The sequence below is a fragment of the Anser anser genome (genome assembly GCF_964211835.1).
Source record: "Anser anser genome assembly, chromosome: 2".
NCBI classification, from domain to species: Eukaryota; Metazoa; Chordata; class Aves; order Anseriformes; family Anatidae; genus Anser; species Anser anser.
The window spans coordinates 108,311,285-108,332,963 of NC_139721.1; the positions used below are offsets into that span (position 1 = coordinate 108,311,285).

At 38.9% G+C, this 21,679-nt stretch overlaps 2 protein-coding genes across 6 annotated transcripts in view; both read right to left on the reverse strand.

The window, feature by feature from the left end:
• Positions 1-8,460, reverse strand: LOC310894402 (uncharacterized protein C6orf52). The gene is made up of 6 exons (XM_083824463.1): positions 8,281-8,460; positions 6,686-6,880; positions 6,025-6,178; positions 1,785-1,980; positions 1,213-1,258; positions 1-394 (listed from the first exon to the last, which is right to left on the reverse strand). The coding sequence occupies exons 2-6, from the start codon at positions 6,711-6,713 to the stop codon at positions 258-260; spliced, it is 561 nt and encodes a 186-aa protein (XP_083680589.1). The 5' UTR covers positions 6,714-6,880; positions 8,281-8,460; the 3' UTR covers positions 1-257.
• Positions 8,460-21,679, reverse strand: part of LOC310894378 (nuclear pore complex protein Nup153-like) — a gene marked incomplete at its 5' end in the record, with an annotated part of 21,193 nt that continues 7,973 nt past the window's right edge. Inside the window, 10 exons of one of the 5 annotated variants that reach the window (XM_083824398.1) lie at positions 8,460-8,892; positions 10,890-10,980; positions 11,216-11,308; positions 12,560-13,033; positions 14,146-14,272; positions 16,971-17,023; positions 17,620-17,778; positions 20,583-20,636; positions 20,737-20,775; positions 20,913-21,023. In XM_083824398.1, coding sequence (XP_083680524.1) covers positions 8,462-8,892; positions 10,890-10,980; positions 11,216-11,308; positions 12,560-13,033; positions 14,146-14,272; positions 16,971-17,023; positions 17,620-17,778; positions 20,583-20,636; positions 20,737-20,775; positions 20,913-21,023 — 1,632 coding nt within the window. In that variant the 3' untranslated portion in view covers positions 8,460-8,461. Of the gene's footprint in view, positions 8,893-10,392; positions 10,554-10,889; positions 10,981-11,215; positions 11,309-12,559; positions 13,034-14,145; positions 14,273-16,970; positions 17,024-17,619; positions 17,779-20,582; positions 20,637-20,736; positions 20,776-20,912; positions 21,024-21,679 lie in introns of those variants that run through there. The other 4 variants (XM_083824400.1, XM_083824399.1, XM_083824402.1 and 1 more) reach the window with 4 other exon arrangements.

The following is a 21,679-nucleotide window of genomic DNA, read 5'->3' on the forward strand; positions in this document are numbered from 1 at the left end:
TTTGCAGAAACAAATTTTTTATTTACACAGGCAAGTCTATCTTTAGACCCCATTTACCTCTTTACATTTCTCGAATATTTACATGACTTCATGATGCTCCAAGAAGAGAGTGATGAACAAAAAGATTACAGAAACTGTCAAAAGCATAGCAAAAAAACCCCAACCTATCATTGTGCTTTAAAACTTATGAGCTAGAATAATGTAGAAGAAATGTAGTTTTAGCACTTTGGTCCTAACGGTCATGCTCTAGAAGACACTTAAATAGCAGAGGGGATTTCAGAAGTGACCGTATCCAGAGGTTGCCAGTGACAATTCATGAGTGAATCGTAGAGTTCTTCGCTTGTCTCCGTGAATTGTCTGTTCATTTCATCAACATCCAAGTAGAGCTGTGGATCTGAAAATAAAAGCCTGGTAAGTCCAAGTATCAAATCTGAGGCACGCGCACAAAAAAACTTCACGTGAAATGGCTAATAAAATGTATTTTAAGCTAAGTGTAATAAGCTATTAGATCTACTAATTTTAGTGAGGTATTTAGTCCTCTAAAATTTTGAGCCTCACAGCTCCAACTTTTGGGAATTTGTATATTAGAAGGCTGGGACTAGAATTGTCTTTCAAGATAAAGACAAAGACAATGTTTAAGATAGTAAAGATAACGTTTAAGGATAATCAGCCATGAAACCCTCCCAAGAGTCATTTAATTCACTTCTACGGCAATACACGTTACATAGGATAGTTTCTAAACACTAACACAAAATGCCTCCACGTGAGGAACTTTGCAAACCTTCCAGGACACAAATATGTTTTGTACCGTATTTGTAAGTGCAAGCTGAATCCTCCTTTTGGAATCTGCAACATAAGCTTTTACCTCAGGGTGGAGAACAAAGCTTTTGCATATTACTGAGTTTCTAATATAAAATCTGTTTAGCGGAACCAATACAAAGAACAAAATTCTGTCTTAGACCATTTTCAAACGGGAATGAAGGCACAGGTACAAGAAACCTGCTGCGAAGCACTGACAGTGTCCCGTTTTACTTGATGCGGTCAGTGTATGCTGTATCAGCTTTAAAACCCCAGCTGATTGCAGATCAACCCCACAGAGGTTTGACCTCAGCTGAATTTTCAAGATGTTCTTCATCCAGTAGAGGTTGGCTTGTATTGTTAAAAGGCACAAGGATGGCTAAACTCAAGTGACAATGATAGAACCCTTATTACCGTCAGTAATTAGGTCATCACCGATTGCAGTCATAACTGAAGATTCCTGAAAGACAGAAAAGGCTAAGTTTAATCATAACTCATTTCAGAAAGCATCACAGATTCAAAGTGCTGCAGTCTCAACCCATTCCTTCTTCCTACAACTACAAGGATAGATGGCATTTTATCTATTTATTTTTAGAAGAAAGCCAATATTACAGTACAGGTTGGAAGGGACTTCCGGAGGTCACAACTAATACATTGACCACGATAAGACCACTTAAAACAACTGTTTAATTTGCTTTAAGCAAAGCAAATCAGAAGAACAGGAACAGAAGAAGCGTACGCAATTATGCTGTCAAAACCATTCTTTGGTATGCGTGAACAAATAATGGTGTATAAATCACTAATTCTATGGATTTACTATTTAAGCACTTAAATACAAACACCTCTGAATGGAATCTGCTCTTTTAACTTCACACTAAGCAGAAAGCATGTTTTCAACTTCGGATTCTTTTTGCTGATTCACACAAATCTGTACAACATATTATCTGTGAAATATTTTCTTTACAGCAAGCGTGCAGTATCTTTACCTCAAAAACAGCTGGAGCCATTAAAGAATCTCCTAAAGAGCAGTCTCCAACAGCTTGCATGCTGTCATAGGGAGCATAGGAGCTGTAGTTGTAGTCAGCGTAAGCATCGTAACTCCTCTGCGAGTGGTAGTTCTGGTACTCTTGGCAATAATCATTATAGTTGTATGACTGGTACCGCTGCAATTCTGCTTTCAGTCTGAAACATGAGAAGTTGCATACAGTCAGAGAACAAGAGACTGTAAACCCAGTTCTGAACTTAAACAATTTGTCAGCTTACATACTTCAAAACTTAAAAGGAAGCTTTCCTAAACAGTCACCTAAGTGACAGCTTAAGTCACAGCTCAAAACCTCATTTCTATAGAAGCAAGCATCCTCACCTTTGCCAATACCAGGAGGAATTGTTCTCATGGATTAACTCCAGAGCCTTGACATGGTTACCTGTACACATCAAGTATTTTTAGCGTTGGCATAAGCAAGCTGCTGCTAAGTCTCTGTGCTTTGCTAAAGATTGATTTAAGACCAGAGACATTTATCAAGCACAGCTGCTTTAAAGATGCAGTCTTAGCCCTTCTATCTTTTGTTTGGTTAATTACTAGATCTTATTTCCAGAAAGAAGGGAATGGAGTCAGATTATCCATTTCAAAGAAGCATCTGACGCTGCCTGTCAGTTTGCCATGTCTACCTCCACCTGCTCAGTTTTTTTGTTTGTTTAAAGTCCATTAAACATTCAACAGCTGCCAACTATACCGCTCAGGTGAAGTCAGTCTTGCTTAACAACACAATCGCGATTCTCCAGCATGACGCCTTATTATTAGTGGGAGAATTACAAAATACACTGGTTCTTAAGAAGAAAGGGCCAGCTGATTAGCTTTCACTACTTTCCCTTTCAAGATTTTCTCAGGGGCAGCTTCAGACTAATGACAAGAACCAAGACAAGTGCTATCTGTACTAAAACTGAGGTACACTGCATAAAGAACATTCAGATAACCCAGCTGCATATTCAAAAAAATCCGCTGTTTAGACTTGTCTTCACTGATTCTGTACAGGCAGACCTCCTGTGTCTGCAGTGCCCAGTTTCTCTGACTTGAATTGGGGATGCAGAGAAGTGAGTTCTATGCTTTTGGGGAAGAATACAAGCTGAAGGCATTCTGAAATAGCTTCCAAACTCAGCAAACATGAAGGACAAACTAATCCAATGGCTGGGTATTTCAATGCTAAGAGAGCACGGTACTCAGCCATTCAGAAACATATTACTGATGTGTATTTTAATACCTACATTTGTTTCAATACTGCAAAGCTACACAAGTTCTAATAAAGAGGTAATCCATTGTCTTGTTACTGTAGTAAACAAACAGAAGATACATCATCTTAGGTCTTCTGCTTCCAACTGCACTCTTCCTACATACAGTTGTGTAGGGAAGGAAAATCTGAAAATACTGTTGACATTCTTCTGGATAGCCGAAGCAAGAAAACATGTTTGTGGCTTATTCTTGTTTTCAAAATAAAACGATATTAATTTAATCAAAAAATTTTGGCAAAGAAGTTTGGACAGTGCTCTCTTGGAGAAGAGCATTTCCATTCTAAAGCAGAAGGAGGCAACATTTGCAGAATTATGCTAGGTAAACAGAAACAGAAGTGTCATTTTTTACTATTTAACAGAACACACAAGCTAACCTCATGAACATACTGAAATTGTTTATATGAAGTCCTGTTTTGTCAGTATCCTGAATCAAAGTTCATCAAATTTGGTATCAATTCTTTAACCGTTCAGAGACCTGAATTGCCTTAAATAAGTGATAGAACTGAGCCGGTAGAGTAAGAAACCCTCTCAGGAAGTGCTAAGCTTTAAACTCCCCATTGCCCTAAGCTCATGAAAAGCAAAGAATAGCATTCTAAACCTGTTCTAGTAATAACGCCTTTGGCTTTCCCCCTGCGTTCCCATTTTTCCCCCCCACTTCTTTCCTGTCAACCCACTATAAAACTAGTTATGTGCTTCTCTCAAACTAGAGGGAAAGCTCTAAGAACAAGAACTCCCTAGCATATAAAACCACTTGTTGTCCCTTCTACCTTATGCAGGCCCAAACCTGAAAATATTTACCAATGCATTCAGCTTTGCTACTGTTGAGAAACAAGGCTGGTTACAATGGCAGCTAAGCCCAAGTTGCGCTGTCTGGCTAGACTTAACAGTTGGATTCCCCCAGCCATCCTGAAGCAGGTTGATGAATCCAGGGAGTCAAAACATAGGACTTCTGCATTTCTGGTTTTGTAGACTGCATCCTGTGTACAGCCACTACAGCAAGGGCCACAGACTTTCCAAAGGCAGAGCTACAAGAATCTGATTATTTAGAATAACTGTATCAATGCACAACTCCTTGGTTACCTTTTAGAAATTCCTATGCTCAGCCGGATTCCTTTTCCCCCCAGACCTGGTGCGTTCTGGCAGTCTTGCAGTGCCCTCATCTGATCACCTTGCTCACCAAATCTGACATAGGCATACCCTCTACTATTTTCAAAAGGGAGAAAACCAATTCTAGTATGCATAACAGTTACAAAGCTAACGAATTCAGTTTCTGTCTTCTACAAAAAACAGAAGATAGCAGCTACTATAGCTTCTATTACTTAAGCAACCTCTCTGGCATGTGCACGTGCACAGAAAAGGCTTTCACCAAATTAAAACACTTGGGCCAGAAGCAAAAAGCTTATTCCTTGGTAGCATTAAGATGCAACTCACTGAGAGCCAGCAAAACAATACATTTTAAGTGCTCTCTGCGTAAGTAATCAGATTCCATATTTCTGCATATACAGCAGTTAATCAGTTAGCACTAACCCACTCCTTTTGGAGCCACAAACTTTATTGGTCACAAACACCAAGAGCTGGCTGTAATTATCTGAACCAGTATTAACCGGTACCTCTGAACTCTTCAAACAAAAATATCTTTCAGGTGCTCTTAGAAGAACAACATCAATTGCCTGCAACAATTTGATGGCTTTGCTAAACGGAGCACTGAAAAGCACAGTGGTACAGTTTCTTTTGTAGCCTGTTCAGAAATTATAGCCCCGTGCCTACAGCTTCAAATCAGGCCAAGCTTACCAGCCCAACTCTTACAGCTTAAGTTCACTGCACTCGAATGCCTTCAAGACGTGCTTTTAGGAGCCATGGAGAAGAACCCTCTGGTAAGACCACCATTATAAAGTACTGAGTGTCGTTTTACACTTAAAATAGAACTATCTGTTACAGTCATTCATCAGCTTTCCCTAGGCTGCTGCTCTCTCACTACTGAATGTGATCCTGCTCTCAGTTTGCCACTAACTTTTTCCCCCAGCGTTTATGGCCTCTTTTCATCTATGACACTTTTAAGGGACTACACCGTGTTGAAAAATGCTGGTTAACATTTCCTTTTACACAAGGTGCCTCATCGAATTTTCCTGACTAAACCAAACCCCAGAACCTTAACTAGAAGAGGAAGCACACAAACACACACGCCTCCCTGGCCACCATATCTCCCCAAAACATATCTGTTCAGTAACAGACCAACTGTAAGAATACTGCGATTAAAATCAGTATAGCTCTATACACTGCTTTTGTTCGGGATTACTAGCTAATGTCCTTCCCCTTACCCCTTCTGGAATTAATACTGAATTCTGTACTCTAAAACGCGGTTCTTAAGTCATACAAATGACATTTAACAATCAGAATTTTTCCACACAGTGATCCTCAATAAAAACTTCAATCCTCTACTGCAGTCTTTCAACAAATTAAAGGAATACAAAACTGGCTAATAACTGTTCAGTGATTTTTGGACCTTTGTAGCACTAGAGTAACAGCAGTACACTCTGCAGCATAGTTGCAAGTACGTGGGAATAAGATACTCTCTCTCATCTCTTTTTTTCTCTGAAAAGTGTGAGGCCTCTATTTCACCCTACTAAAGATTTTACCACCAACTGTACTGCTAGCATTGAGACACTGCAACTTCTGTGCTTGTATGAGATGCAGGACAGGTTCCTTAAGGTGTCGCAATTTTTTGTCTAAACCTAGTGTTGAGATCAAAAAAGGGATTGCTACTAATTGCGTACGTATCAATAACCAGGACAGAAGACATGCTGCATATAGGAATTAAACTTTTTCTAAAGCTCTAGTACATGAACATATCAAATCCCGCAGATTTTTTCTAGTATGGTTTCAGAGGTCTTACTTGATGGACATAAGCGCACAAGTGAAGACAAAAGATACACTGTTTACCTGAAGTACTGGTTTGCAAGTACTGCTTCTCTTCTGTCCTTCCCAAAATAAACTGTGAGGCAGCTGCAGACTCTGCACCTGAACACTCTGAGTGAACACCCAATGTAAATGATGGCAAGGCAGCATTTTGTGGACGCAGCCGCAGCACCAAAACCTGCAGAAATAAGTGAATGTCAAGTCCGTAACCCACGGTGTATCTGCAGTACGTGAAGGTTTGAACTACATTCTAGTCCTGATCTTTCCAGTCAAAACTGTTTAACAAACAACCCACCAAACAGTAAAACAAACAAGAAAACCCCATGCTTCCTCTCTACATAAAACTTTTCACAATTGTGTTTTCTGCCCACCACCTGGCTTTAAAAAGTATACGAACTTCTTTGATGTTTTTAGTCTGAACTCCAAATGAACAAAGTGTAGGGCATGTAAAGAACAAGCACGTCATTAATGAAAGCTTTTCTCTAAAAAGGATAAACTTATTCTTGGGGAAAAGTGTGGAAACAGATGTTATCTAGGCAATATTCCTACAGGAAAAACGAATAATTTTGCCACACCTCAAAGGAAAAAATAATTGTGCTTAACAGGTAAGAAAATAAAAAAAATCAGAGCAAACCAAAAAATAAATCACAGAATATGCATCCTCGTTTTAATCATTAAGTATTACCTTTGAGCTCTGCTTTGGTGCTTGGCATTGCACTTTCACAGGCTACACACTTCGTGGCCTCTGCTTTGTTTTGAACCAAGCAGGTCTCCCAATCCCAGCTTCCTTCAGGCTTCTTGAATTTGTCTAAATCCAGAAATTCTCCAGAAGGAGCAGAAAATGCAGATGCACTGCTACTGGTCACAGGTGTTGGACCCTCTGTGAGACAAACAAGACAGTTAACCATCCTGTTTGAACATGAACTATAAAATGAGCATTAACTTTTAAATTTGATTTGTCAAATCCCACAGAAATGTTCAAAACTACTCCGCAACTCCCCCCCCCGCCCCTGAAAAAAATTAAAGCCACCAAAAACCCACAAAGAAAGAAACAAACAAACAAAAAAACCAGAGTGGAACTCAAAGCTTCCAAACAACACACAACTCTGTTCAGCACACAAGCTTCTGCTGCTGTTGACGACAGTGTAACCTCCATAAAGAGGCCTGACAGGTGCCTTTTAAAAAAAAGGTGCCTTTTAAGAGAGAAGCAGAAGATAACGCTTCTAATTCAAAACCGGAAAGACAAGAATGGCTCTTCCCTTCCACAGCACACGCAGAAAACTTTTATCCTAGTATTACTTGCATCGCTCTTCCTCTTGACAAGTGCAACGTAACCGTGCAATTCACTGCACCATGGTCACAGTAAACCCCTCATTTCCAAAATTCCTCCTTGCAATGGCAAGAGCCTCAGACAAAGATGCCGACTGACCGCTCAGAGGTTGGAAGTCCAAGAGAATCAACTCTGTCTGAAATCCATTATCTTACCTCATGAAATTTCAGTCTTACCGCACAGGATGATTACAAAAGCCCGGTCTAGTCCATCTTAATTTGTTTCTTCCACGATATATTTGCACAGGTGTTTTTCGATGTAATGGCATGTTAAATGACATTTAGAGTCAAAGTTAGAATTAGAATCGTATTTTAAAAACAATACAACCACGCTCAAAATCAATTACGGTCACACACAATGGGAAACAACCCAGTACTGCCCTGAAGAAGTTACCCAGCGGGTCACTCGCTTTCTTGAAGCCTACCACTGACCTTCATAGGCATCTCTCTGCTTTAGCTTAAGACTAGTTAAGACTACACTGTCTTGAAATCTGGCTTCACATCTCCCCTCAATTACATACAAACGGTGAGTAGAGGCATTTTGGACACATTCTGTAATTTTTTTTACTTATTTTTTGAAAGAGAAAAACGCAGTCATTTTTAACTCTTTCTATGGAGTTCTCATTTTCGCCAGTGAAAAATCACTATGTTGTTTTTAAATTAAGTCACTCACTTCAGCCATCTTCCCTCACCAGCTGCAAAGCCGGGGGTATCTGCATTGATCCAGCTCCGTACTAATACATTTCACAATCAGTTCAATTTATGCGACAGGCTGGAACCTGGGCTGAGACCTCTGAAGTGCCTGTAAACCAATCCTGCAGACAGCCGCTAACCCATCAACCGTACCTGGGAATCGTGTTGCTTAAAATATTCCATATATGCAACGTACTTTTATTCTGTACAAGATTCACAGAGGCTAGGATGGAAACAACAGGAAAAAAAGGACCATACCTGGTTTCTCAGACTGACAGGCTACACATTTGTTATCTTCCGTCTTATTTGGTACAAGGCATATTCCACAGTCCCAAGAGCCTTTCGCCTTCTTAAATTTGTCTCCAAAGCCCAGAGTGGCTGTTGTGTCAGTGCTGCTCGAGGAGGATGTCACTGTCACCGAGCTGTCTGTGACCACTGGTCATGTCAGAGCAGGCATTACTCCCGTTCCAGGTTTTGGTGTCTCACATGCTATACATTTTGTAGCTTCCGGTTTGTTTTGGACAAGACATGTATCGCAATCCCACGTTCCAGGTACTGTTTTGAATTTGTCTCCAAAGCCCAGCATCCCTGCTGGGGGCGCTGCTGGCTTTGAGGTGTCGCATTGACTTGAACTTACTGTCTGTTTCATACTCTCAACTGTTGAGGCTTTAGTAGCTTGACAAGTTACACATTTGTCCTTTATGTCTTTGTTTTGCAGAAAAGGGTCACATGTATCAGATTGCCAGTACGATGCTTGTTTAGAAGTCTCTTTACCTGCAGAAAAAGTTGTTATTGCAGGCCTAGTATAAACCACTGTGCTTGTTGTAGGTTGTGCAGACGTAGAAGAGCGTGTTTTCAACAATCCAAAGTCTAGAAAGCAAGAAAAAAAAGTCTTCCTGTTAGCGCAGCACCTCACTACATGTAACTAAGTGACTTTACTAGAGGGCAAAAATTTCAACTCAGGTGCCAATGGTTACAACTAGACATTCAGACCGAGCGCAACAGGAAGTCCCCAGAAATCTTATCTAAACGGATGAAATTTCATCTGCTGCACTGGGTCACAACAGAACATTTCGTTAAAGCTTCATTTAACTCTTTGTTTCCAAGCAAGCTTTAAATCAACATTTTCACTGGTCGATACAAGTACAAACAGACAGTAGCTGACTGAAATCTGACAGTCCAACGTGGAATGGAAATAATACAATTTGATTAGGACGCGATGCCCAATCGAATCAAATTTCTAAAGGTCCTCCTTCCGTAGCAGATGACTCAAATCTACTCCAGTAACTGTACAGAAGTTTGTACTCGGAGCAGCAATCCAAACGGTATTTTCCCACAGATGCTGAATATTAATTAAATAATAAAAACTCAAGACAATTGAACAACTGTCTAATTTTCTATAATCTTTTTCAAAATGCATCGGACACAGGACAACTCCTTATTTAAAAGGTGGCAATTTTAACAGAAAAGACAAGCTACTAATACAGAAAGACTAAAGGAAATGCATCTTAAACAGCAGCTCAAGTTGCTTGTAAATCTACCTTGAACATAGTTGTTTTGTGGTTTGTTTGTTGGTTTTTTTTTAGTCAAAAATGAAGTCTTTGAACAATGTGGATTTAGATTCTGCTTCTTTTAAACCGATAAAGAAAGTGAATGTCACTTCACTCAGAGGTCTTTCCTTAAACAAAATGCACAATGTATTTTCTCTCACTTAGCTCTTTCCAGTAGAGAAATGTGCTGCCTTCTTAACAAGTATGTAAGTTAGAAGAAGACTTTTGGGAAAAGATCAAATTCAATAAAGCCCTTTTTCTTAAAAGATATCTTTTCCACAGACACACTTTATGAAACTGTTGAAAACAATTGCAATTGCTTAAAAACAAAATTCAGAAAAGGGTTTTTAACGTAAAACACTCCACTTCTGTTTGCAGTTTAAATTTTAATCCACAGGAGCCATTGTAAGCTAAGGCCCAAAGATTCGCAGCTTTCGCCATGTATTTGGAACTGAAGCTCTTTCCTATTCTTTCTTCACCTGGGCTGAAGGTGGGACAGGAGTGTTGAGTTTTACAAACATTTCCTTTTCAATTCCACAAATTGTATTTACTTAAAATGAAACACCGATTATCTGGCTAATTCTCTTAGTACCTCATTTACAATTACATCCTAACACGTAAAGGAGATGCAACCCATCTGCTTTTCATCTTGCAGTTTTACTTCCAGCAACAAACACCACTTAGAATAGAAGGGGGCAGATGCACCCTAACAAACGCAGCGCTTAATGTAATGCTCTCCTACATTCATATTTATAGCAGATACTCTATTAACCATAAGTCGTGTGTTGGTTTTTTTTTTAATAAAAAATGCTAGCGTATTTTTTGCAGCATCTTTTTAAAAGGAGTTCATTATCTCTCCAGGATTTTTTAGAACGTCTAAGACGCTTCCTTCCTTTAATACGTGGGCAGTGGTGAAGGGACCACCAGCAAAATCTTTGACCTCCTCTTTCTGTGTGTTGATGTTGGTTGAGGTGGTGGTGTCTTTTGAAACAAAAGAAAACAAAACCAGCTTTCACAATGTGACCTAGTTAGAGCAGATTATACTCTTGTTAGAAACAAGAATTTCCAGCTTTCATGCTTCTCACATAAGAATCTTCACAAATTCTACTTACTTTGCAATGCTTTATGATTACAAGCAAAACAAAAAGCAACAAAACAAAAAAAAAATATAAAAGCAGATCTGTCACTGGAAAAATACTGCAGAAGTCCAACACTGCCTGGAATTGCTAGCATGCGCAGACAGGAGAGATTGAAGATTTAATAAAGAAAAAAAGAAAAATCAGCACTTCAGATCTGAAGTGCTAAAGTTTCAGTTACCTAGGGTAAGAAAGGGCGTCACTGGAGTACCACTGGGTCCAGAAAGTTCTGCCGATTTTACAACGGGAACACTAAATGTAAACCCAATCTGCTATGAACAAGAGAGGTTTTTCAGATTCTCAAGCCACAGGAACTTCAATCGAATGCACACACAAAACCAAATCTGAAAGCTGCTCTTCACATTTGTAGCACGCATGCTGAATGACAAATTATAAGCCAGAAGCCTACATACTTTTCTCCATCAAGGCAGATTCTGCTTTAGTGTTCTGCAACAGCCTACTAAATGCCTAAGAAAAAAAGTCAAGCTCCTTTATTATTTTACTTACAGAAGACGTAGGTAGCACTTCTGCCTCAGTAGATTTCACAACTGGAGATGAAAACGCGAACTCAGGACTGCTAACAGTACTTGTTGGTTGTATCTGTATTTTCAAAAGAATTAAAGGTTTATATTTAAGAGCAACAACTACCTGAATTCACTACCCAACAGAAGTCCCGCAGTGACGTTGAAAAACCTGATGTTTGAGTTATTTTGCAGATAAAAGTAATAATAAAACACAGGGAAGTTTCCAAGTGGGTATAGGACAATATCTTCAAAACCAAATTCCAGAAACTGAGAGGAAAAGCTGGAGATGCTACTTAGGTCTAAATGCACGGAAAAGCAAGCCAGGAAGCTGAAGAATGGCAAACTCAGCCCAATGATACTCCAAGAACTTCAGCAAACACCTCAACATGTTAAAGCAGCTGTCTACTTCAAACCGTACAAAAAATATTTCAAGTACTCTGGAACAGATTAATGTTTATTTTATTGCAATAATATGCCAATTATTGCACCCTAGGCTCATCCTATGTGAGGCTTATATGACCACGTTACCTCTAATTTAATAACTTAAATAAAGTTGTGGTTTAACCATTGCAGGCAACTAAGCACCACACAGCCACTCGCTCACTCCCTCCAAGTGGAACAGGGAAAAGAACCGGAAGTAAAGAAGTAAAGTTCTTAAATTTGAGGTAGCATTAATGACTCATCGCATGTAATGGCTACCTGGAAAGACAAATGCCATAACCCTGTACATACTCCCCACTCCTTCCCCTTCTTTCCCCCAGCATTTATTGCTGAGCACGATGCTAAATGGTGTGGAATATCCCTTCGGTCCTCTGGGCTCCGCTGTCCTGGCTGAGTGCCCTCCCAGCCTCTTGTGCATCCCCGACCTCCTCGCTGGCAGGGCAGCGTGAGAAACAGAAAAGGACTTGTCACTGTGTAAGCACTGCTCAGCAACAGCTAAAACACCAGTGCCTTACCAACACTGTTTTGCTCACAAATCTGCAACACAGCATCATCTAGCATCATCTACTACGAAGAAAATTAACTCTACCCCTGCCAAAACCACTATAAATAACGTGGCATAAAGTCCACACCCCCCTTCCCCCGCAGACTTCCACAGCATTTGAAGCAGTTATACAATCACGTTAAATGGGAGTTGGCAGGCTCTAAGACTGAGAGAAGCAGAATCAAAACATTTATGCCTTTTTCCCCAAACTGGCATACAACCCCAATTCATTCAGCTGCGTAGAAACTAATATTTGTTAGTTTCATGAGCACCACAGAAAAAGTCAACTCGCAATAAAGCAGTATACTCATTGTAAACATTATTTATAGCATAAAGATCTACCTTGCCCGCCGCCGTCGCTGCTGCATCTGACATGCCTGCCGCCTCCGTTGAATTTGCCACGCTTGTCGTTGCCGCTGTTGACCTTGATATGTCCTTTGTCATCAGCAGATATGGCATGCCCGCCGCCATTATTGGATATGTCAAGCCTGAGGGCACTGTTGAACACGTTATGCCCGACGTCGCCGTTGTATATATCATGTCCTCCACCTCCTCCTCTGATAGATCTGTCAAGTCCTCCACCTCTGATGGATCTGTCATGCCCTCCACCTCTGATGGATCTGTCATGCCCTCCACCTCTGATGGATTTGCCATGCCCGTCGCAGCTGCTGGAGTTGCCGTGCTCATTGCTGCTGTTGAAACAGCGCTCGGTGACGCTGAGACAGCGCTACTACCAACGAAACTAGAATTGAACTGAGGCAGCGATGCAGCACTGATGGGTAGGGGTATGTTCGGTAGCACTGGTTCCTCCACTTCCTAAAGTTGCAAATTTTAATTTTTCTTATACAAGACATACTACTTTCTCACCCCATCGCACCCAATTTATTAACAAAATTAAATAGAACAAAAATCCATACAAATTAAGAGAAAGTAAGTTTCCAGAAGAAATCCCGATCTCCCCACCTCTGTCTACCACGTCATTTTAATTTATGGCAGGCCTGCTTCCACATTATACTCTATTCAACAACTGTACAGCAAGAACACTGAAAGTTAACTCAGGCAGGGATGTAAGTTGGTACTACTGATATTCAGTGCATCCTGTAGCTTACATCTGTTTCACAGTTTTGATTTGAAAAGTTTATGGAACTGTTGATATTTGGACCATTATTTTATTTGCGTTACAGGAATAAACAACAGTGTTTACGATTTCTTTATATTGCATCATCCGGAAGTCCCATTTAATGATTTGAAACTTAAATTAACTTAAATACTTAATATTAACTTAATATTAATTAAATACTTAATGTTAACGTAAATACTTAAATTAACTTACAGGCAGCTTATATAACATCCAATAAAAGAAAAAATAATCTGAATATTCATGGTCATAGTTTTATGGAATAGATTTTTCCTATTAAAATGAGAAAAAAACTCTCTCACAATGAGTTTGGTGAGTATCAAAAACTGAGTCATCGTTAGCAGACATGCACAATGCTCTCTTCTACTACTCTTTTTCACACTCTTGGCCTGTATCTTTCTGTATGACTTAAATATGAAACCAAAAATTAAGCTTTTTTTTCTTTTTATACTTGGCACTCGTTTCAAGTATCATTCCTGTAGAAAAACTATACAAACCTTCACCAAAACTTCTCTTCTTAGGACTCATTCATTCAATTGCTAACGAGAAATGTTATAGTTTGAAGAATCTCCAAGGTAAGAGAATTAAAAATTTCAAAATTACATAAGCAAAGTTCAGGTATTCAAACACAGGAAATCAATTGGAGCCTGCTCTGAAACCCACAAGAAAACAAAAACAATGCAAAAATAAAGCGGTATTGTTATAATTTACTATGATGCAATAAAACTGACACACTTAGCTAGTTACTTCAGTAAGCTCAGTGACAGCAATTAATTTAAGAGTCACTTACCTGTTCTTGTACAGCTCTTGATAAATAGTGTATTCCTCTTTCCCTTCTCATTTTGCCGCCTCCGCTACTCACTCCTGAAGACAGACCATTGGACACAGCAGTACTGAATTTGTAGCTGGTCACATTGCTAGCACACGACAGTACAGAAGTTGGGGGAAACAAGAGAAAAAAAAATTACCAGCCAAATTTTTTTTTCAAGATATTAGAGCTGTTATTAGTCCTAGAATTGAAACCTCAGATCAGATCAGAAAAAAAGATCAGAAAAAAACTAAAGCTGTCTCACAAGTTGCTAAACGCTGGTAAATACTTGATGTTCTAAACAGGAAAAACTTTATTAACAGCAGCAATGAAAAGGACATACATAAGTGCACCGTTCACACGGGAACAATGACTAAGCCAGAAGACCTGAAATAGAAGAGCTGATTTAGATTGTTATTTTCCAGTGCTTCCTTTAAATAGGACTGGTTCTCTGATTCTGCGATGCACGTGTATCTTTTGCAGGGATATAAAAGAACAGCTCACAAAAATACAGAAAGAGTGCACATATGCACACATACACATGGGAAACACTGCCAACAGCTCTGATAGAATAGGGACGCCTCAGACTTGTGTGGCAAGGTAATATGGCCTAAGCTTCAGAAGCAGCTCTGGCTTTCATGTGGCCATCAGCAGGAACAGCAGAGGTGTTTGGGTATGCCAACATTCCAGAAGTCTTTTCAGACATGAATACAGATCCCTTTTGTAAGGCATACAAAGGCGTTTTTCTGGTACTTAAAAAAGCCTAGCTCAAAACCAGAAAGATATCCTAATCCAAGAGCAAATGGGGAAAAAATAACCCAAACCAGAAGTGGAATAGGGAATAACTCTAACAAAAGTACTATGGCAAGAAAATGAAGTATGCCTGGAAAAACCATGACATCAAAGCTTATCTTGCAGCCAATCAGTCAGTCAGTACAGAAGTGCATTAGATCGCACTGGAAGACACCAGGTCAAACTCCCACAATACTGAGGAGGAGAACTGGTCTAAACTTGTCAAATACTTGACAACAGCCTGCTTAGCACTGTAACTGCATAGAGGAAGACAGATCCCTAAGGCATATGCTCAGATTTTTCTCTAATCCGAACTGTCAATCCATTAGAATTCTGAAAAAAGTCTTACATCAAAATAGATCTTCATTCAGACAACTATCGCTTGCCCGTAACAGCCCATATTCCTCTTTCTGTTAACACCTGTGAGCTTCAAGGGGGCAAAGACAGTTGTCAGCCTTCAAGCAAGTCTAATCTACAATTGGACTCAGGTTTAAAATATATACACACACACACACACACATAGATATATAGCATTGGTGGGCCAGAGATTTACTGAGTATTCCAACTCAACTGTCCAAAGGGACTCTTGCCAGCAGATCAGTGTGGTGCTCCTGCTCCAGAACATGGCACCCAACAGAGACCAGCATCACAAAAAACACTACCACCACTACCTACTCTGCAAACAAAAGGTAGGGCACTGCAATAAACTTTGTGAACGAAATCAAAAGCAGTATGAGTTTGCTGTATCTCCTTCCTAAATGGAGAAGTAGAAAGGAGTTCTAACAGAGACAATTTAGAACAGTTTGAAAAAAACATAATTAAAACCCAGCACCTGATTGCACCTGTACCAGAACCTTAAAGCCAGTCGCTTCCACCCCTAAAAAGGTGGTTGTTGTGAAGTCCAACTTTTAGATGCCAAAACAAAGTGTTGAGTTCTTTCTGCAAGCCAAAGAATGCCCATGGTCACCTAAGAATTGCTTGGCAGATGAGCATAGAGTCAACAAAATTCCCTGCTACTGTTCTTTGAAAAGAGCGACCCCCTAAAAACCGAGTGCAAAGTCTCTTAACTCAAGCATTATTACCCAAAACACCATTTGCCCAGAAGGAAAAGCCATCAATATTATCTGGAGGATAACTCATTTGACCTAAACCAAGAAAGCAGTATAACACAAAGCAGTCTCCTCAAGAAGAAATTCAATTAATTCTGCTGGATTTTTTTTATTTTAGAGATGAGTTAGCATTTGGCCTCAAATGATTCTAAAGAACACATGGTCTTCATGTGAACTCAAAGCAGACAATTAACTTCATCATGAAAGGAGTATTAAAAAAAAGAATAATAAATCATAAACCTTCCTCCATGTTTTTGCTTAAAAAATAAAGAAAAAAACACATCAATAAACATCCTCCTGAACTGTAACTCACTTCCCCTACTTCACCTTCTAAAGAATACTTCAGAAAGAATCATCCCATTAGGACAGAGCTTTCAAACTGCAAGCAATTAAATAGCTAAAACTAATAGCTTTTCCCCTAGGGAACATTAGGAGGGACAAATTATTTTGTTATAAGTAAACTGAGTTATAAACCATGAAATATCTGTCAAAGCAAAATTTGTAACGCTACAGATTTAGTTAAACTACAAAATGAGCCATATTTCCTGTAGAAGGAAAAAATTAGGCCTTCAATAGCAAAGATCCTTTCTGTGGATACAGCATTATAACGTGCCTCGTTTCCCATCTTCATATCCTACTCAGAAGATAAACTTGGGATAAAAAGTGGTGTATCAGTAGTTTTATTCTTGCTCATCTTCCTTCCTTTCATAAAAACAACAATTTTCTCAAAGTTATATTGATCTTCAAACACAATCCAGACTTTGCAGCTGCCTCAAAATACAAAATTTTCATTGGATTTCCCATTCCTTTTACTGAGAACTGTCACCACCTTTCAGGTGCAGACCGTACTGAAAAAGGAGATTTCTTTCTTCCTTCAAGTAAGTTTTAAATTAATAGATGTCATACCTTTCAGATGGTTCTGCTCGCTGTTCTGCAGGCAAAGTCTTCTCTCTCATCCCCTGCAAGTTAAGTTTAGTTCAAGACTTAGCTGAATATGTACAGAATACACAAAGTACCAACAACCACTTAATGTGGTTTTTTGTGGTTTTTATTTTATTTATTTATTTTTAATTTTATAGCACTGAATACACCTCACCTACTTAACGTTGTTCCCTAATTCAGCATTGTGGGTACAGTTCAGTTAAATTTTGGGGCTAAAGTAAGCATCACTGCTTCACTCAGCATTGAGGACAAACTGATAGAACACTAAATCAAATTTGTCAAATCCTCCAACAAAGAAAGTAATTACTTTAAACAAAATGACAAAAATTGTGTGTGTGGGGGGGAGAGTTTTCATCAAAACTTGTGTTTACCAACCCCGTAAAAGGGACATACTTTTCTGTTTTCTATCATTTATCAACAAGAAAAAAAAAAAAACTCTACCCCCCTAAAAACTAAGCAGTTGCTGCTATTTCACAATGGTTCCCACTGCCTTAAAGCTCGCCTCAAACATACTATCAGTACTTTTTGCAAAGATAGGATAACAATTGGTTTGAGAAACATTCCAAGACTGGAAAAAAAAAACAGGCACATAAGGACTCAAAAATGTACTCACTTGGAACTTTGTGTCTACTCTCTGGCAAATTTTGCTGGACTGAGTAGTTGAAGTCGGTGATGGTTCAGAATACCGCGTATAACGCATCGGTTGACGGTTTACCGTTGGTGTCACAAGTCTCTTAACAGGTGGAGGCTGGAATGCATTCTGGGATTCCAGCTTTGAAAGGGAAACAGCAATCAATTTATCCTTACGTCCACCCAAATTAATTCCAATATTTATTGATGAAAACAAATTACAGAACTATAAACCTCCCCCCATCGGTCTTGGCACTCAGTGAACGCAATTTGAAAATTCTAAAGACCGTTCAACTTGTAGAGGGAAATCACCAGAAAACCAGTAACGAAATCCATAAAGCTATATATAAGTAGCCAAAGTCTGACTGAATTCCATTTCAAAATTTGGCAGTTAGCTTCATAGACAAAATAATTCATGCTACCATAATTAAAATAACCCATGTTCCTAGAATATGCTCCTATCTTTTCCTCTGCCCACACTGTGATTTTTTTTTTTAGTAGCTTAATTCATTAATTTAACATTCGAAGTGTTAAGCAACTAATTATACAGGCTTCTGGGCTTCACATTCCCTACATTTTCCCCCTTCAAAGTTACACAAATAATAGAACACACTCAAAAAAAAAACAACTTGTCAGTCTTACAATAATCTCATTCATTAAAATATGATCCAATGCTTTACATGTGCATTAGATGCACTTCAAGTAGTGGGTTTGACTTCCCTTTTCAAAGCATTTTCACAGACCAGAGTTAATTTTTAACACAGACCACTGCGTGTTCTGCAAAACTGACTTAACTGAACTGTCAGACAGAAAACAAACCCTAAAGGCTACAAGATTTACCGATGGCTCCGCCTGCGGTCTTAAGGATCAGAAAATACAGTCTTAGGAAGCATGCTATTGTTCAAATCAATACCAACAGGAAATTTTTGTTTACGCTGCAGCTTTAATTTCACAGTATCTCCCAGCTCTTAGTAATAGGATTCACACTCTCTCTAAAGTATATAAAAATGCGTCTTTCTAAAAAATATTACATTCAGTTTGAAACCTTGAATAAGACATGTTTTATGTAAGTTCACAAATCTACTTCGAGTGAACGACGGTTCATTGCTGGTTTTAAAGGTAAAAAAGAAAAATATTAATTCCCCCAGTTAGGCATTTAATACACCAAGAGCTATTCTGCCTGGTACAGTTCCTTGAAATAAGAAAAATACCACATCACTGCTACCCACTGCAGAAGTTTAGCCCGAGTGCACAAGTGTTCCGTCAACCGCATGTTCACTTTAGCAGGAAAACACACGATCGTCTCCTCAGCAAATAATTGCTTCTCATCACGGGCTACCCTTCTCCCGCCACCATTATGAATTCTAGTATTATGAATAGACAATCTATCTCCTTTCACCCACTGACAGCTGCGTGCAACATTCATTTAGTGGCTGACAATTTCAGGCTCTCTGTTGCAAATCTGGCAGATCTTTCTTAATGCCTTATCACAGGTGTATTGCTATAATATAACTGAGAATTCACACCAGATTTGGTTTTAGTTATTTGGATAATATTTATGATATACTTCACTTCTCCATGCCCTTGTAATTTGGCAGATGGTGAAAAGATGGTCCAGGAAATCTGAGATGTTTGTAAACTCTGAAGTGATTGTAAACTTAATTATACATCCATCCAATCAAGGAATTAGCACAGAAACTTCTTGAGACACTGTCCCTTTTCTCATTAGAACAGAAGATGAAAAGTTTGCACATCTTGTTATTTCCTTCAGTCACCTGATCTTCAAGTGGTCATTTAAGGGTTTTGCAATTTAATAAGCCCAAGGATACCCCTAACTAAAGTCGTCAAAAAAAGATGACTAGTTTTCATTTTTTAAAGAAAATGAAAGGAAATCATGCTTTACCACAGCATTATCACCAGTTCTGTGCTACCTCCAAATAGGAATTTAGGAGCGTTAAGATTTATAGCGTCGGAAAAGAAAAAGAAAAAAAAAAACCTCTACCCCCCTAAAAACTAAGCAGTTGCTGCTACATTCATTTTAGAACTTTACCAAATGGAGATTGTGCTGGCTAAACAATACAGAGATTGAAAGAGTTAAAAGCAATAAGCAACCAGTATTACTGTCCACTTTGATTTCCAGCCTAAGAAGCCCATACACTTAACAAGTGGTCATTTGTACACTCAGACTGATACTGGAAACACAGATGTTTTCGCAGAAAGAGATGCCCATTTAATTTTATGGAAAATTTATCAGACTCCAACGATGGTTCATCGCTGGTTTTAAAGGTAAAAATGAAAAATATTAATTCCCCCAGTTAGGCATTTAATACACCAAGAGCTATTGTGCCTGGTACAGTTTTGCAATTTAATGATACCCCTAACTAAAGTCATCAAAAAAAGATGACTAGTTTTCATTTTTTAAAGAAAATGAAAGGAAATCATGCTTTACCACAGCATTATCACCAGTTCTGTGCTACATCCAAATAGGAATTTAGGAGCGTAAGATTTATAGCGTCGGAAATTAACAATTTTCCTCCTCTTTACTTTGAATGGTGATAAAAAGCACAAAAACTAGTTTTCTGTGCCCGAATGAACACGGAATTCTGTACAAAGTCTATATGACCACTCAATCAGTATTTTTCTATTTGTGATCATTTCTTCAAGAGAAAACTTGCCTCAACAGGAATTTTAATATGCAGCTTCACCCCAAGTTGGGGGACAAGATAAAACGACTTGGTGTGTTCTAGAGTTGTTGCTCTCAACTTACAAAGATAACATAATTCTTAACCTGAGTAATCTTCACAACCCATCATCTATTGTGGATACATGCCAATATTAACTTGATTTGATGTCTATGTTGTCACTGAGGTTTGAGAAAATTTTTCTAATAGTGATAAAGCATTGAAAAAGTTATCTACCTCAGCTTAAGACATTATTGGTTCTTACCTTTCTTCGTTTGGACTGGAAGTCAGTAATATCCGGTTTATCTATGTCCGGAGGCTAAGGGAAAAAAAAAAGCATAACTATTAGAGGGCAATTTTTTTTTCCTGAGAGAGAGGGTTCCCTGCAACAAAAATATGGGGGTTCACGGTCAACTTACACAACACAGCGGCAAAACAGATGCCATTCTTTTAGCATCCTGTTGAAAAAACAGCGCAATAAATTAAACCTGCCACAACGTAAGGAAGAATAGTTTTATCTTTATCCTTTGATGGCACATTTACTAAGTTTTATAAACACATGAAGCAAAAACAGATTAAAAGAAGTGCTATTTACCAACAAAGGGCTTGACAGCTTCTCCATTGCCTCCAAGATGCGCCGTGCTGAGGTACTTAAGGTAGCGCGGGACCGCACAGTTTCTTGTCTAGCTTTCGCTCTCCTTTGTGCCTGAAAAATTAGCATTTTAAGTGTTACAATGGTCAATTCTGAGCTAAAGAGGCATGTATTTTACGTCCCAAGGCTACACTGATGATACAATCAATATATTCTGATGACAGAGAAAAATGCAGTCACTGGGAGTTTAAGCCATAAAGAAGAGAATACATTCGGAGTTTAATGAAGTTTACCTTGGGCCTCAGTGCATCTTGCATGTGCTTGTTGCACGAGCAATAAAAGAACTCCGTACTTGTAAAAGGTCAAGACGGATGATGCTAGGACTGCTAAGGCCTCCGAAGCAGTAATCAGGGAAACAGAACTCAAGAAAAGGCTTGTGGTACAGAAAGCATTTTCAGTAACAACACAGACCTCAGAGTTTCACGATGGTCTAAGTGTACCATCTTAAAATCAGTGTATACAATCATAACCAGGAACTAGTTTTACTTCTCTCTTGCTTCCTCCCTTCCCCCAAGATTAAAGTTGGCTGCAAATCTTTGTCTTAAAAGATAAAGATCTGATTTAAACTGTAACAGATCTAAACATTACACTGAAAAAGTAAACTGTTTATTTGCACCACCCAGCTTCAAATATCAGTCAAAAACTTCCTTTGGTGTGACTTTTTTTCTTCCCAGGTTAAACCCCTCAAATAACCACACTGTGCTTATCAC

Bases quoted from the DNA above. Each gene is read 5' to 3' on its own strand.
- LOC310894402 (XM_083824463.1), bottom strand. From the start codon at position 6,713: ATGCCAAGCACCAAAGCAGAGCTCAAAG. The intron at 1,981-6,024 runs GTAAACAGTGTA...CTCATGTTTCAG, and splicing joins CTTGCAAACCAGTACTTCAG to ACTGAAAGCAGAATTGCAGC. The intron at 1,259-1,784 runs GTAAAGATACTG...TCTGTCTTTCAG, and splicing joins TGGCTCCAGCTGTTTTTGAG to GAATCTTCAGTTATGACTGC.